We start from the raw sequence: 17,894 nt of genomic DNA on the forward strand, positions 1-17,894 counted from the left end.
AAAACAGACACCAAATCTTTACTACAGCGCACAATATTATGTGTTTCATCCATCACAATGTGCTCTTCCCCTCTGATAAACAAGGACATGGTAGTTTGTAGAAATGCTGATGAGTAGAACAAACCAACTGCGTATTAGCTAGGTTTCTTCTGCCCACAAACTTGCCATTTCCTTGTGGTGCCCTAAGTCTCAAAGCAGGAGTGAACACAATACAACAGCCTGTACTATGTAAAATGAAGAAGACAACATCAGTGCTACCACGGGTTCCAAAACAGGTGCTGAAGTGACAGTACCTATCTAAAAGCAGTAGACATAATCAAATGCTTATTTCGCTTCTCCTGACCTTTACTGTGTCTTGTACTTAGCCAAGATACGCATACTTGAACCTCACTGGTAATTTATTGAAGGTTGTTGTGGAGACTCAATAAAAGCTAGAAGAAAATACTACTAGAGCCAAGGACCTATTGTTTCAGAAAGTAACATGACTAAACATTTCTTTCAAGTATAATTAGAAGCCAAAACACATTACTATGCTTCTCCAAAGAGGATCATATTTTAGGGAAAGTTGTACTGTCGAACTTGTAAGACTTGGTATTTGCCCTGACTTACCAAAATTGTTGAGAAGGGAACAGGTAACTTAATAAAACCTAGTATAATGTGTTTCCTATGTGGAAATCAGAAATTTATTCATCTGTGTAGTTAAACCAATAATTCCATTAATGTACTAGATGTGAATCTCAATAAGTTTACCTAAGACACAGACGTATGGCAACACAGAAGCATCAGTAAGAAACAAACTGGTACATTAAACTAGAGAATGTATTGACCTTGCAAGCATGACCGCGAACAGAGGGAAAAAGCTAAAAAAAAGCAGCAAAAGAAAATTGTCTGTATAAGATACCTATAAAGTGAGTGCTGTAGAGAATGGAAAATATAGGTAAAATCCACAGGAAAAATATTAATCATGAACTACTAATTACAATGAAAACAACTTCAGCTGGGAAAACTCCAAAAGATGAAGAAAACTATGCACCTTCGCTCTAGGCTGGGATTTTTTTCTCACTTGTATGCTCTTAGATGCTGGACTTCACTTTGACCTAGCAACACCACTCCTATATTCTAATGGTTCTTCAAAACAAGCAAACAAAAAACCAACAAAAAACCCCACTCCCTCCTGTAACACCAAAAAAGCCTGCATTCGTACTGGGAGTCACAAATACGTGATGCAAAGAAGTGACATTAATATGCTGCAGTGCACAGGGCATTTTAATAATGGCTTTAAGAACATCAGATTCCTCCTGAACTCAATTACTACATACTACAAAGAAGCTGGTCTCCCTCTGACATAACTGTGACAGCTAAATTCCATTGTTCCTCAATGTACTGTCAGGACCAATAACAGACTCTGAAAAAGGCCACTCGCACATTTTCCTAAATGGGGAAGATCAGTCTGCAGAGGGGTTCAGGTGGCCCTTTTCTATTTCAACTGGATGACTGCCTAGCTGCTTTTTCAAGAGTTAGATGCAATTCGGGTGTTACTGTCAACAGACTATAACTCTAACATCCAAAAGGAAATGTCAATGCATTCGAATGAAAAATATGATACTGATGTTCGCTCACAAGTAGTATTTTTAAAAGCATTTGTGGAAAGATAACATCTCAATTTTCCATTCAACACTCATTTTTACCTTTTAAATCTTTCTGTAACCTAATTTTCTTTTTCTTTTCTCTCTCGTGGTTTTTGTTTTTTTTTTTTTTTTTTTTTGGTAAGCTTTTCATTAGATATTTGGTGCATGACAGTTTCAATTTCTGGTTTTCATACTGTTTTGGAATACATCTTAAGTCCCAGAATCTCCACAAAGCACAGATCTACATATTTTCCTCTTTAAAACTCAAGTCTTTCCATGTACAATTAGTTTTTAGCTCAAAGAATAAGTCAATGAAGACCCAAAACTTTTCACAAAGAAAGCATGTGCATCCTACTGCATGTCTCTCTTCCTTAAACATATTAATGTTTTTTAATATATTGCCCATGAATATATGGCCCAGGCTTCTTTACTTGTGCTAACTCTCAAATCACAATTACTTCAATTGCTTGAATGACTTATTGTTTCTAATATCCAAGGGAAGACATAAAAAGGAGGCAAAATGTTAATAATTAGAAGTTAGATGTGGAAACCAAGAACTGTAATCCTACAAACGTGCACTCCAATGAACTAAAGCTCTGTCAGGCACAGCTCCTCATACCCTGAATGGCCAGAGTCTCCCAAAGTGGTTAGAAAGATCAATTTTCCTTTTTGCAGAAACCTGGAAGCCATTATTAGAAAAGGGTATCTGTGGAACGATGCTTTTCTTTTAAATGAGGAGTTGTCAGGATGACACGATCTGACCGCAAGTATCTTGCGATGAAGAAAACAGCAACCTCTAGGGAACAACGCCAGTGAACAGTAAAGGGAATTAATGGCCAGAGGCAACACACGGAGTCGCAGTTTCACTGTAGCAACAGCATGCCACATCCATCCCGTATCTAGTAGCCTTGGAGCTTTAAACTGCTGAAGGGCTTGCCAATGTTACTAGAAGCCTACAGCTGAGAGGAATATTGGTTTTGAGTAAACATCTTTCAGAAAGTTTATTTTCAAGTCTCTACCTCCACCATTTTCTGCAAAGGAAGTTTTACCAAAACTTACCTCCGGGTACTTCAGTTTTAAAGTTTTATGCATTTCCCGAAAACGACTGTACCGCCTGAATACTGTCCATGTCTCATCCAGGACTGTTATCTGTATCAGACAATATAAAAAGAAGAGACAGAAGTAAAACCACACATTGTATAAGACTAAAAACCACGCAGTATACAAAGCTGCCAGATTAAAACAGGCAATTCTTAGTTACCTCAAATTCATAAGATTTACAGGTTTACTTATTTTTTCTTTCATTACACTGACAGAACTGTATTTAATAAGGAGCACTGATTGCAAAGTAAAAAAACTGAATGCATTTATTCCTTATTCTGGAGTGGTTTGACAAGGCTGCAAACACATTAAAATATCCCCAATCATTCCTTGGTGCAGCTATGCAGCTCACAGCATTACAATCAGCGGGTGTTCCGTTAATGAATGAGTAACATCCAGCACAAGCCTAGTGTAGCCTCTCTATACAGCCATAGAAATGTATATAGTCTCATATACACACACGTATACACAGATACACAAATAGTAACGACATGTTTCTCGGACACACAGAGATCATTACCATGGAGAACGGGATTCCAATTTGTAGGGTAAAAAAACACGTATGCTGGCTTTCAATAGAAGATATTCCTTTAAAACATTCTGTGCCTGTGTCATTAATGTTGATGAACAGCCCATTTATACAGGAAGTTTCATTAAAATTAAGATAATTACTCCTGTGAATAAAGCACATAGCAACAGGAGCTAAGGGGGAGGGCAAGCCAATCTTGCCATCAGTTATTCACAAAATTCTGACTGAAACTGAGAAACCAACAACAATTTCAGGGAAAGAAAATTTTTCACTCTCTGAAATTAGGTATTATGAAATAAATTTGTAAATGGGTCATAAGAGTGCTATGGCTGGATCCTTTGATTTTACAGTGAAGTCTTTCTGCAGCTCTGGTGATCCGAGGCTACAAGAAGCAATGGTGCAGGGAGAGTAGACATCTTTCTACACCAACTAGTAGAGCTAGAGAAAGCCAACTGGCATTGCCTAAACCTGAATTGCCTAAACCTGTTTTGCTTTTTTAATCTAACAGGCCTAATATGTGGTACTACCCCCGCCTAGCTATGAATTCATGCATGAAGATCAAAAATAAACATTGTCATAAAATGCATTTCACAAAGACACGGGCTTGGCTTTTAATCTTAAAGTGACTCTTAAAATGAACAAGCAGATGCCTCATGACTGAGCGTACCAGAAAGTTACAGTGATAGAAAGTCACAACGGAACAGTGTGAGTAGGAGAAAAGGAAACCGGAGCAATAGAGCCAGAGCAAACCAGCATCCAAGCACCGTTGTTGACAACTGCTACCTCAGGCTCGCAACAAACTCATCTCCGGTCCACCCTTCCCTATCCCCACTGTCTTTGCTCATGTTTACAGACCAGGGAAACTGGAGGAAGTGTTTTAGAAACCAAAAATCATTGTGCGTCTCACAGCGTCGGGAACGAGGGTTGGGGTTTTTTTATTTTGTTGTTTGGTTTTGGGGGGTTTTTTGGAGGGGTGTTCTATTTTTACCTCTCTCTTTCACTGAAAGTTATAAGTAAGCAAAATTGGCCTTCTCAAAACTTTTCAAATATCAAAATGTAGGTTCTTCTAGCACGTCTCCACAAAGTAAATTCATTATTTCTGATAAAAGTCATCTTTCATGTCACCAGTAAGTTTGGCTGTTACTAGGACATCTGCATGATGGGCCATATTTCCTTATTTAAAAATTCACAGAGTTGTCCTCCCTCAATATATTGTCTCGAGCTTTACAATCAGGTGAATGGATTTAACATGCATAGGCAGGCTTAACTAAAAAAAGTAACAATTCAGGAATACGCAAGTTACATTGATCTTGATTAACCAGTTAACCATTTTGTTCTGAATAATGACTTTAAAGGGCTTTGTGATTTCAACGTTCAAGTAAACATTAGAGCGCAATGGATAATCATAAAATAAAGATGTTATTCATCCCTGCTTTCGCTTTGCTTTAATTCTGTGTTTTAGTATTTCTGACTTGTGAAATTTTGCTGCGATAATTTCGTTTGTACATGGCCTTTACACAAACATGACCTCTTTTTTCCCTAGGGTTTTCACAGAAGCATGCCTTTAGGTGAGCGATCTAGCACTAAGCACCCAGGACTCCTCCAGCTACAAAGCCTGGAGAAGAGCGTGAATGTCAGCTTGCCAACAAAGTTGTTCACTGTGCATCCGACAGCTGTCTAGGGGACAGGGTGATACCAAACTTACCCAAATCAAATTGCCTGCAGCCACTTCTTTATCAGCTTTCTTCTACAAAGTTTAATAAACAACCGGTTTAACCACCACTTTTGTAATACATGTTAGAGATGGGCAGGAAGAAAAAAGAGCAAAGCAATGTATCTGTGCTGCCTAAGAACTGAAGGATTTTCTCTACAGCGTACTCTGGTGCCTTGACTTGACCTGACTTGGTCCCTGTTGTCCTCTTCGTTTGCTTTCCAAAATCTTGCAAGGACACTAGCAGGTAATGCATTGCAAAATTTTATTGTTGTTACTGAAAACTTTTTCTCTGTTGAGATGCCATGAAGCCACTCCCTCCCTCCCATACTGCCGATATTATTGGAAAATTAATTTCAAAGCTAAAGAAAATCTTAACCAGTCCCCAAAGCCCAAAAATAACGTTATTAGGATCAAACTCCACTCATATAAACAGGAGAATTACAGCATACCTGGCATAGCAATAGCATTTCCAGAACACGGCCTTTTATTCCTACAGCTGATCCAGACAGTGGAGACTGGGATTCTTTTCCCGCATTTAAAAAAGCTGTATGATAGACTATATACTCTGTAAGTATGGGATGGGGACATATGCAGATCTTTTGAACAGTAGCAGTAAAGCAAATTTGACTAGCCCTCTATTTTTTACTTGTAATTTGCTAATATAGCAGTTAAAAGTATTTTCTTGATAAAAAAAATATATGGTTGACTAAAACTGTAAGACAGATTTTTCAAAATATTCTTATCTGGGCACTTAAGAATCCCAGATTTGCCTCGGAATTGTGGGTTTTTTTTAATTCAGGTGTACCATTTGCTATGCAAAACTCCTATTTGAAAGATACTACAAGACCTGTCTCCTTATCTTTTCTTCTGCGTGATGACTGACAGAAAATAACTTAATAGACATTTTCAACATATTTCACTGTAAAGCATGTCACAGAATTTGTTCCCCTTCTGACCCACAGAAACAGAAGTAAAACTTGGTGGGGAGGCGGGGGGATGGACACACATACAACACGACATGACAGACGATAAAATATTCCACCTGATTCTGAAGCACTCAGAAATAACAGAACATGCCCACCTTACTTATCTGGGCTGGTTAAACTTTCTACAGTAATTGTAAAAATTCACATTTCTCCAAGTGGACCTTGTTGAAACTGTTCCTCACACTGTCTATGAATACAGCATCTGAAAAGCTAAAACTTGCTTAAAAATTTCTTGGAACCTTTTTTTATTCATTAACCTGATTAATCTGATAGAGCTGAGAGAAGATTGTGCTTTTTCTTTTTTCTAATTCAGGTATAGATAGGATATGCATCATTTTCATCAAGAACTATGTATCAATGAGCATTGCTTCTGCTTTACTCTGAACACTGAGTTCAGAAAGAAACTTTGATCAGAAACACGGACATTTTGAGCAGACCCACCACTGCACTTGACTGCACAACTGTGACCGCACCTGGAGAAAAGCACTGCTTTGGGGTGTATCTGCCTGGATCTTCTCCTATAGAGAACTCATCGGAGATGACTGAAAGGCTTTGAAACACAAGAAAAAAAGCCAGTTTTGAAAGAGTATTGGACAGGATAAATAAAATGAGAAGTCAGAACAACTAGGGAAACCCCCTAGGGAACGATGCATCAAAGTGAGAAGGCTCATCTAGACCTTTCCTCCTTGGCAGAGAGTCCCTTGCAGAGCTGTGCTTAATTCCAGGCTTTGCCTCCATCACCAGCTCTCGGGAGACCCTGCATGCCTTTCTGTGAGCTCGAGTTCCCCGTTCCCTGCTGCCTCACTGTTCCTTCTGCCATCCATAGGTACTGTCTGCAACCACAGGCACTGTCTGTAACAGATGCCAACAGTCTTATCAACGCAAAAGGTCTTGCTACACGCTGTTTCTAGCACAGCCTTGTCTGAATATTCTGTGTATCACAACAACATGAAAGGAAGAGAAGATGACAAGAATATTTTTCTGGTACTCTTATTCAGCTCTAACAGAAATATGTTTAAACCTGATTAAGTTACTACTGTTTCATCATGTCTTTAGAGACAACATATAAAACTGTTGCTCAAATGGAAGCTTTTTTGGAAATGTATCTATTCATACTAAATACTTAATAGCAGACTAGCACAAACAGCCCTGGAACATCTGTTACTGCAAAAAGAGAAGGTTCTATCTTAACCCTAATAAAGCATGGTTTTGTTTTCTATTTTGAACTCTCTCCAGTAGGTTCTCCTGGGAGTCACTCAACATCTTAAAGTACGTATCCAGTGTATCTTCCGCTGTATCCAGTGGAAGAACTTGAGTGGACAGACCATCTAGGCCTATTCCCAAAGGTTATATATGTCTAGATGGACAAGATGCTGAACCTGCACTAAAACAAAAATGTTTTTGGATATGTTCAAGATGAAAGACTTATGAACTGACTGTGATGCTGCCAATAGAAGTGGAACTCACTCACTCTCTTTTGGCATACAAAGAAAATAATCTTTTCCTATTGCATGTCACAAGAAGAAATTCACATATTTGCTACATATAGAAATTTATTGTATTTGTTCCTCTTCACGGCAATATGCCAGGATTTAACTACAAACACAATGACTAGAAATGCCCGCTGAAGAAAATACTTCTGAGAGATACAGGGGAAAGGTATAAAATAGAAAAGTTTGTGGAAGGTCTGTGGATTGTAGCTTGGAGCAAATCCTGACCACAGCAAAAGCAGCCCACTGTGACATAGAGAGACCTGGAAGGAAAGAAAAAGCATAAACAGTTGATCGATTTGTGTAAGGGAATGACTGCAAGAAATATCCCAATGACTGCCAACTAAGGTCCATAGGATCTTCAACAGAAATATTTGTGCTCTAAGGAAGCCGACAGCGATGGAATACAGTTACTGAAGCGATGGTCCATTCCTTACCCCACATGGCATCCATTTCTTTGCTTTGAACTTCATCAAAGCAGTTATTTAAAGCAGCAGTTTCTTTCAGAGGAAGCCTAGAAATGGCACAGGAGAGTGAGAAAGAAAAGATGGTACCGTCGAGTACGACAGAAGAGAATAGCCATTCCATATACACCAGTCTTAGCTAGAGCACCCTGTTCTTTCCTGGTTACAAATTCCACCCCCTTCCAACATTATTCTTCTACTACACTTCCTTCCAGGTAAGTCCTCTTTAACTGCCCCTTCATTCTAAGATCCTACAGATGCTTACATGGGTTTTAGGGATGAAGGGAGAATACTTGGAAAAGAAATCCACCAACTTACTAAAAAGAGAACACACCTTTTTACTGTGTTTACCTTCACTAACAGTTACCCACTTTAGTTGATCCCATGTGCTGAAAATAGTTGGCGGCTGAAACAGTCCGTGGGGAAGTTTTATATGCACTTACTCTTCTCTCAGCATCTTTTTGGCTCTGGGCTTTCGCTGGGCCCAGGAAATGCCAAGTTCAAAAGGCAAAAGCAAGTATTCCCATCCACAAATTGTGCAGTATGTTTTGAGATGAAAGTTTAATTAGCTCAAACAGAACTTAGATTGCCCATCTTAGTACAAGCCTTTGCAAAAGATAATGTGAGCACAGTTCAAAAACGGTCCCGCACACCATGAGGGCAGGTTGCTCCTCCAACTTAAAGCAGCTAATGAAGCATCTGGCAGTACATTCAGTGAAGAAGGCTGCCAGTTCTGTCTCTGATGCCATGTACATCAGTTATGCTACATGTCCACATGCACTGAGAGCACATTTCCAATTAGACTTCACATCTTGCTTTGAAAAAACACTGGCTTAGTACCAGAGGAAACATAATGAATATGCAATTTTTCCAGCATTTCTGCACAGAAGATTAACTGAGGAAGCCACTACAATGGAGGGGAAGCAGGTAACAGTTTGGAAGAAGGACCTTGGAAAAGCAGAGTGGGAAGAATCAGAACAACAAAGAGAGACAGAAAGGAATCAAGCCTTTCTTGTGGATATGTGCAAAAAACTTTAATTATGCTTTCATTATCACAGGTAAATATTTCAAGCCTAATAATTTTATATACCTGACACTCGCATCTCAATAAAGGTCTTTCCTACAACCAATATGCATTTAATCCTCATCTCTGCAACACCTTCAACTGAATTATTTGGCATTGGATCTGGAACTGCTCACCCCAAGAGTCCGACCGTCAACCTCCTGTGTACAATTGATCCACTTGGAAAATATCTGTGTTTATAGTATCCTGTATTGTGCATGCCTTTTCACAACCTCTCTTATTTAGCAGTACTGAGGCCACTTAGTCAGTGGAAAGAGACAGAATCAAAAATTGTGGTTAGTGGAAACAAAAACTACATTTCACTGGGGTTAGTAAGGTGATTTCTGGTATCTGGAGATTCTCAGGTGTGTTTCGAGTTGCCATTTCCATCTTTGCTAACTGCGATGCTGTCACAGCGAACACTGACAGCTGGACAGAGCAAACTAGGAACTACTTAGTTTTAAACAAAAGGCATTTTTCTATTACTATTGCTACTATGACGCCACTGCTGTATAAACGCAAGCAGCATGTGTACAGAGAACCCAAACATTAAGGAGAAGACACTGAAAAGCACTTACCTTTATTTCAAACTCATAGTGTTCATCCTTTCCCTGCCCACACAGGACATAGCGTGGAATACTAATTTTAATTGGGTCCTTTAGGTTGTCTGGATTTGCTCCCAGAGAACGACAGACCATCCGCTTTCATGTGCATACCAAATAGGGAGAACAAAGGAAAACCAAAATCACTACGTAAGGAAAAAAAGAAAAGAACTTCACTAAAAATGAGAAAATGTTCTTGGCCAGAAGAGCAAGGAAAGAGAGCATGGAGGAGATAGAAATTATTTCAAAAATGAAGGGATTACTTGAAAATGAAGTGGAACTCCTTTTATAAGCAAGTCCTAGCATTTTGTTATGCACGAAAAAAATGAGGTGAATTGTCCTCAAAAATATTGCTCATGCTTTGAAAAGGCATTTTCAGCTTAGATATCAAAAACAAGGGAAAGCAGAAGACTTTGTATTAACCCTCTTTGAAAAAATAAATACATGAATTAAGCTTTCACAGCCAGCCATATTTTTGGATGTCTTTATCTTTACATAACAAACCTGTTTACAATATCATGCAAAGCTGCAGGTGATCAAGGCAATTCAGAAATTGCCTAGATCTTAGACTTTCAAATCCAAACTCATTTTATAATTAAGTAAGGTATAGATAACATAGTAATCCTCTGTCAGAGTAGTTTCCTACTATTTTCTTTAAATCATATCTAATTAACAGAAAACTCAACTGTGATAAATTTTCATGGTCTGGACAAAGAAGGCTAAAAAGATATTTGCAGTGAGGGCACATTCCTCTGACTAACAGCCAGATGGAATCTGTAATTATGAAGTTATGTCAAAAATAAAATATTTTTGCAACTGAAAAGATTACTGCTTTGCAGTGAGCATGTCCAAAAGCAGCATAAGAATTTACAGTGAACAAGCACAGAAACAGTCTTTCAGGAAATCCACTTTCTCAATTGAATGCATTTGGTCTGAAAAGCTTAATGAACTTGTACTTAAAAAATAACAGCACCATGACAAGTGTAAGTTAATAACAAAAAAAGATTTGTTTAAAGTTATGACCATGTTATATATTTTTATTTAGTGATGCTATCCATTGCTTATATGGATGCTGTATTCTCAACATGCATTTTCAATCCCTTAGCAACTATTACGAGATGTGTTGCTTGACCAAAATTCTTCAGTCTTGACCAACACTATCTCCACACATGAACATGGCTCAGGCTTCTGCTCACAGACACTTGGTATCTCTGTAGCAACTCTTGGTGACTCCCAGTACATGTGATACTGTGTAGGAGCTGGAGAAAACTTTGAAAATCGTTCATAAACGCCCCCCTGAATGCTGTTTGTTACAGACAGTTTTTTGGCATCTTCACCTGGCCATCGTAAAGGGGAGGCTGTTATTTCATTACTAGTCAATTATAAAAGCCAACATAATTCCCCTTAATGTTAGCATTAAGAACAGTGAAAAAGAAAATACAAAGAAACTGAATTTTAGTTCCAATTAACAGACTTTATCTAGGTGTTTGCCACAAATTTCTTCCTTTTTTTTAGCAAAAACACAATAAATTTTGCACTGGAATCGAAAAATACTTTTAGTGACTCATTTACATGACAAATGTTTTCTCCTCTCCATTTTGCCCTTCTTTCACTTCTGCTCAAGTTACTGGCTTTTCAACTAAAATTATTTCTGGAGTGTAGAAATATAAGTCATTCTTTCCTTGGGGGGAAAAAAGAAGGGTTCACTGCCTTGACAACAATATCATCTGTTTTAAAACAACAATAAAAGCATAAAGTCACTCTTAAAGCCACCTCTGTCAACATGTAATTTATTGGCAGTCATTTTCAGAGAACTATTACAAACAGCTAATAGAGAGGAAAATAATCCCAAGCACAAAGTGCTGGGAAAAATACACCCTAATACATTAAATTAATGCTTTGATAGTCATAAACATCGATCATTATGTTATGTTTCATTTACAGTAGAATAAAAGATATTGCCATGAAGGCATTTTTTCATAGAAGTACAGAATATTCATTATTAGATTTGAAAACACAAAAAGGAAAAACCATCGTACGTGGAATGCAACATGCACAACATTTAACCTCGGGGTTTAACGTGAAAAGGAATTACTTGCAGAAATTGCTGTCATTTAACAGCCACGATTAAGACAGTCCTCCCAGATAGTGCCACTTAATGTTAACTTTCATCAAGGCTCAGAAGAAATGCCATGGTGATGTCAGTGAGGGAGCCACTCTCGAACTGGACTGACACGACGTTACATTCCAACTTAACTACTCCGTCTGCTCTATGTTCTGTGAGATATTTGTGTATACTTTTTTGTTAAAAACAAAACCCGTACCTCAAAATAACGTGACACAGTTTGCTCATCTTTGGACTTCCTTCAGGTAGCATTAAGTTTTCTTATGATTAAAAAAATGTAATTTTCTATCCAAACTAGCATTCATCCTTCCAGACACAACTTCCTCATCCAATACAAGTTATTTCTTTTTAAATCCCATGTGAATTACATTATCCTGTCTTAACATATGGTAAGAACAAATGGGATATGTTCTTATACTAGTAGAGAGACTGAAGTCTAACCCTGTCTAGTAGAAGATTGCACCTCTACTGGCAATATGCTTACAGAATTTAGAATTTCAGATTAGATACCACTGTTATTTCTGCCAAGGACCATACTTCGCAAAAAAGGCAGATGGCACATTCAAGCAACAGGATTCAAAAGGTATTCAGCTCCCTTTACAAGGGAAGAAACAAAAGACGGGGGACAACAGCTTATTTATTACTTGAATATCTGACAGGGGTAACAGGTAAAGAATAACCTTGTGCTAAGTTAAAGGAAAACCTCGACTAATGGAAATCTTTTACTAATGTTCAATTGTTCCATTATTTCTGTATAACGTAATATTAAAGAGACTGTTAAGAGATGCAATCTCACAACCCCACTAGGAAGCAAGCAGAAAAAGGGGCACGTTACATGCAGAGAACTCTAGGGATAAGTTTACTCCATCCGTCAGGCAGTATCCCCAGTTGCTAGCTACCCATTTAGCAGCATGAGAAACATGTACACAGATTATGAACCCCAAAAGTCGCATGACCAAAGGTCAAAATGCTATTTAAAGCACAACCGACATCTGTTTATACCCTTTTTTTCCACATCTCATTTTCTTTAAAACACTCACATCAAGGGAATATGAAAAATTACCCTATTGCGGAGGAGTACAAGTTAATTATTTGGACAAAATACATAGGAATGACTTAAAGCCATACATTGCTTCCCTCCAAGAAAAGGGGGGAGGGGGAAATGTTAAAAGAGTCTTGGATATTCTCTGCAATTTTCTTGCTCTGTTTCACTGCTTCCATGTAGCCTAAGCTCCCTTGGCCCTAGGCAAAGGGAACAAACCCAGGGGAAAAGAGGTATGGCAAATCCATCAATTCGTGGTAACTCAGCCAACATGCTTAGAATAAGCCAAACACAACTCCTTCTGCATTTATGACAAACTTTAATGCAAGAGTGCAAGAATCCTTAATGCAAAACTCTGAAGCAGAAGAGAACTGTCAATGCTATTCTTCCCAAAATTGTAAATATAAAAGCTATAAACATCTTCAGTATTAAAAGCAAATAGTGAATGCTCTTTAGGAACCTAAATGCACCTTACGGTGCGGACAAACAAAAAATATTGCAGATTTTTTGAAATATTGAGTTCAAGGGCATGAAACAGATAACAAGCATGAAAAACATAGATAGTCAGAAAGATTAAGGAAAAAGCTATCTAGGAGGTATGGAGAGGAATGGAGAAGACATTAATGAAGACAGACAGGAGATGGAGGGAGCCAGAAACAACAGCCGAAATGGAAATCAGAAGACACAGTTGTAATTATAGTTTTGATCCACCTACTATGTACGATAGAAACACTTAATTTCCTCAGTTTGCCAAGGAAATCTATGTACAGCATATTGGAGACCCACAAAAAGTAAGCACTCAGGTAATAATGATTTTTGCTAAGATGTCTGTACACACTCCACAGTATGCCCTTACAGGCTCAAAGGACTCTTTTGCCTATTGATTTAAAAAAATAAAATAAAGATGATTTTATCAATATTCATTAGCCTCTTGTTTTGAATGTATCTAAACGTATTTGGATTTCAACACCTAGTCAGATGCATAATTAGCCAAATGGCTTCTTCACTTGAACTGAATGTTAATTTCCAGATTTCCAAAGGGATATGCAAACTGCTTTGAAGAATTGGTGGGATGACTGTCAGTTGAGTGGTTATTTCTTTTTCACAATATTTAGAAAAACCAATTCCTGAATCAGATCCAACCTTGCTCCTTCTAGAAAACACAAGCTCAATTTTTGTGAAATTCTCTTTGTCTGGCAAAACTACACATCGGATATCATTCAAACTGTACAACTGAAGGCTGTCAAATTGTGATCGCTGGCAAGAAGCATCAAAAAAATTAGGTGTAGGACAGAAGACAGTATTTTCTCTCAAAAGACCTATATGAGTAGTTGTAAGAACCAGAGATCTATACACAGTCTTCTTCGCAGAGTCTGTTTTCACTGTGGTATATAGCAGGACACAAATGTCACCTAATGAAGGTTTAATACTTTCCATATTTTCGTGGAGTAAGTAAACCAGATCAGCTAATACGGTTTTGAATTTACAGGACAATCGTACTCCAGTTGAAAAAACTAAGTCATTTACTTCTGATGTCCAGTCAAGTGAAATCTGCATCAAATCATCTTTCAAGAGTGGGTGATTTAAATACACAGCATCATCCATTGTAGAAATCAAAACGCCCATTATGTCATGGCAAATTCTTTGAGTGAAGTGTTTGTTATAGGTAAATATTGTGAGTAAACCATCTTCAGCAGAACACAGAAGACTAATACTCTGTCCAGCAAAGCCAACTTGAATCTCCTTTATTGTAATGATGGGAACCTCATGAAACATTGCCAAGGAACTCCAGCAGATGTCTTGTTTGTCTGACGAAGCAACGACATACAGAATGGAGCTGAACAACAGCAAGCAGGCAGGTTCTGGATCAGGTTTTTTGCAATTGCCAACAGCAAGCCAATATATACCTTTCAACTCCTCCATTCTAATACAAATTTGAGGTAAAGCACAGGTCAAAAATTCCAGCATTTCTTCCAGAGAACAGACCTGAAGCTTCAAAAAGACATCAGGAAAATGCACAAATTTCTGTCTTAACACAAGACTGTTTTCCAGCTCTTCATTTTTACAACAGCATGCAAATCCCTCAGCTTTGTCTTCCTTTCTCGCATAGACATCTGAGATTTCCGTGCTTACACACATCGTGATAGCCTCTTGCACAGGGTATTCAGGCTGAACGACATTTTCAGTATGAGCTTTGGCATAATCAGTAGAGTGGGACATGTCTTGATTCTTATCTGACTTGAAGAATACATTTACTTGCAAGTTTCTCATAAACGGCAGATTTTTTATTAACGATACCGCTTGTGCGCATCTCTTGCTTGTGTCACACAAATTTCCCAACTCCTTAATTTGTTCAGAAACCACTGTACTGTTGAGCAGCTGACTACTGGTATCTTTGTAAAGGCCGGAAAGCTTACTGAAAAGATATCCCAAGCCATAAGTGTGTTCTGGTCTCACATCAAAACAAGAAGCTATTGACTTAAAAGAAATAAAATCAAAGACTTTTTGTGTGGGAAGCTGAGAATTACTTGACTGGTCTTCGATTGTTGGGTGCACTGCCTTACATGAGCTGTTTTCCTTACAAGTTATCTTTTCAGAATGCGTATTAGACTGAGAAAAGAGAAGGCATGATATGCTGTTAAAGCCAGCCTGCTCATTAGCACCCATTAAGGATCCTACAGGAGACAGCTGTTTCAAGCAGGAACAATCAGATTGAGTTCTTGAGCTGTCACAATCCTGAGAAGTCATTATTTTATCATCAAAATGATTGAAATTTTCAACCTTGCAGAGCGAATAAGCCACGTTATTTAAGTCATGACTTTGTAAAGAAGTAGATAAAACATTCTGGTAAGGAACATGCTTACTCTTTAAAGTATTAATATTTTCAGAGTGAATTAAACTACTTTCAATGTCACAACAACAAGCAAAGTTCTCCTGTTCTGAATTACTCCTTCCATTCTCAGATGCCTTCTCTGATGTAAAAGGGGAGGAGATTCTTCCAGAACTGGAAAATAAATCGCACATCTCTGTATATTCCTTCTGTATTTTATGATCTCTTACTCCTGTGTTTTCTCCGCACAACTCAGAAGCACAATGGCCATCTTTAGAGATAAATGGAAAGTCATAACATGGCTGCCACTGTTGACTTTTCTGTTAAAAATTTCAAAAGAAGAAAATAGAAATATCTTTACAAAACCTTCCGATTTTAACATTTTTTAAATTGTGGATTAATTTTGATTAGGTTTGTACAATCATTCAAAATTGGTACAATCATTGTACAATCTGTCAAAATTAGCCAGAGAAAATCCAACAGAGCGATTGAGGTCTGATTCAGGAATGGTTGATCTTTTCAGCCCACCACTGCTTTTCCTTTGTACAGTATCCATTTCACTTGGTTTATATCTGCTTTAGTCGAAAACCACAGGAAAGTCAAAGGGCAACGCAGGAATTTATAAGCCCTTTATTATTTTTCTACATATGCACAAAAAAGTAATCCTGTATTATCCAAGATAGCGTAAAAAGTCCAACACAGTTTAAAAATAGCAGTGTAAAAGTAAAAATAAGTCCAAATTAGAGCTGTTGCAGCCCTCCTACTATCAAAGTTTAAATCCATAAAGGTGTTTAGGATTTACTCACAAAGACAAGTAATTTACCATGTTTCAAGCAAAAGTTAGGCAAGCAAGTGCAGTGGGAGGGGTCTAAGCCTCAGTTTAAAAATACATGTATGAATCCTTCATGACATAGGAAAACTTGCCTGATGCTACTGGCTAAACACTCTTACAGTAGTGAGTTCATTGTGAGTCAAAAATGTGAAGTGGTATCCTGAATTCAGACAATCTGTCCTCATGAAATGCTTTTATTCTTTAAAAATCAGGAAAGGGATACTGTTCCAAATTAAGAATCTTGACAAAAGAAGGAAGAAACATCCACAATAACACTACACCTTTGAAATAAGGAAAAAACTATGCCCAATCTGAAAAAAATCACTTTCATTCCAGTTGGCAAAATACATTGCTGTCTCTATTAGCCATTAATCTTGCTGTGAATTCAAAATTCTAATTATGCAGCTAAACATTAAGAAATTTAATTACAGGGCATGCCATAATTTAAGACAACCATTTCATTCTGACAAATTATGACCTACCTCATACTTCAGCTTGCGTTGAACAGTGCCATTATTAAGCCTCTCATTATCCTAAGAACAAAAAAAGGTACAGGTGAGTATTGAAAAGAATGTCTTTCTTCTACAAGTTCATTTAAAACTATTTATAGAAAGAGACATTCTTTTTAATAGCCAAAACCAACTACTTTCTTATTGATATTTAGTAAACTCCTGCCTTAGAAGTCAACTGACCCAGTCTTTGGATGAATTACATCACCAGTTTTTAAATGAGCATTTGTTTGAGAGTATAAAAAATTATCGTTCTTCTGGATGGAATTTTATCAATGTATTTTACAGAAATAAAATGAGAATTTTTATTTTATGTGCAAGCTTTCTATTGCCATTTACACACTCTTCCCTGCAAAAAAATAGAACATAAAACAGCCACTGGGAAAAAAAGACATAAAAAATCTAAAACTCATATCCCTGATTAATTGGTAAATTAATATTAAGTAAACATAGGAAAACATGAAAATTATTGAACAACAAAACTAAATCATGGTTACATATGGTGCATTGAAGGTCAGGATTTCCTAGCTGTCTCTGCTCACCTTTAAACTTTCTGTAGACCAGGACAGGCTAACATCATTATCCTCAGCTTTATGATGAATATTCTGGAGCCTTCTCTGCACTTCTTGTTCAATAAAGGCATTTATCCTTCAAGATATAGAAAAGTTAAAAAAGTATACTCTTAGATAAAAATCAAGACAGGCTAAAGGACTCTTTGAAACATTAGGAACCCTAAATACTGCACAACTCTTAACTGGCCGGCTTAATGTTAGACCGGTTTTATCCCTCCTTAAGGAACATGGACTTTTAAGCAAGTGTTCATTTAACAGGCAAAGGTTAACAATTTGTTATCACAATTAGACAATTTAATGGACCACAGGTTAAGCCACTGCTATGCATATAGCTCTACATAGAAGCGGCACTGAGGATAAGAGAGATGAAGACGAAATAGAAGGCTGGAGTTGCACCTTTAGTTACT

At 37.6% G+C, this 17,894-nt stretch overlaps 1 protein-coding gene across 1 annotated transcript in view; it reads right to left on the reverse strand.

The window, feature by feature from the left end:
• Positions 1-2,687: 2,687 nt before the first annotated feature.
• KIF16B (kinesin family member 16B) overlaps positions 2,688-17,894 on the reverse strand; it is a gene marked incomplete at its 3' end in the record, with an annotated part of 46,630 nt that continues 31,423 nt past the window's right edge. The window contains exons 11-14 of the mRNA XM_010283222.1: positions 17,458-17,563; positions 16,889-16,939; positions 9,554-9,676; positions 2,688-2,777 (exon numbers count right to left, since the gene is read on the reverse strand). Coding sequence (XP_010281524.1) covers positions 2,688-2,777; positions 9,554-9,676; positions 16,889-16,939; positions 17,458-17,563 — 370 coding nt within the window. The remainder of the gene's footprint in view (positions 2,778-9,553; positions 9,677-16,888; positions 16,940-17,457; positions 17,564-17,894) is intronic.

Source organism: Phaethon lepturus, unplaced genomic scaffold (genome assembly GCF_000687285.1).
Source record: "Phaethon lepturus isolate BGI_N335 unplaced genomic scaffold, ASM68728v1 scaffold8223, whole genome shotgun sequence".
Lineage (NCBI taxonomy): Eukaryota > Metazoa > Chordata > Aves > Phaethontiformes > Phaethontidae > Phaethon > Phaethon lepturus.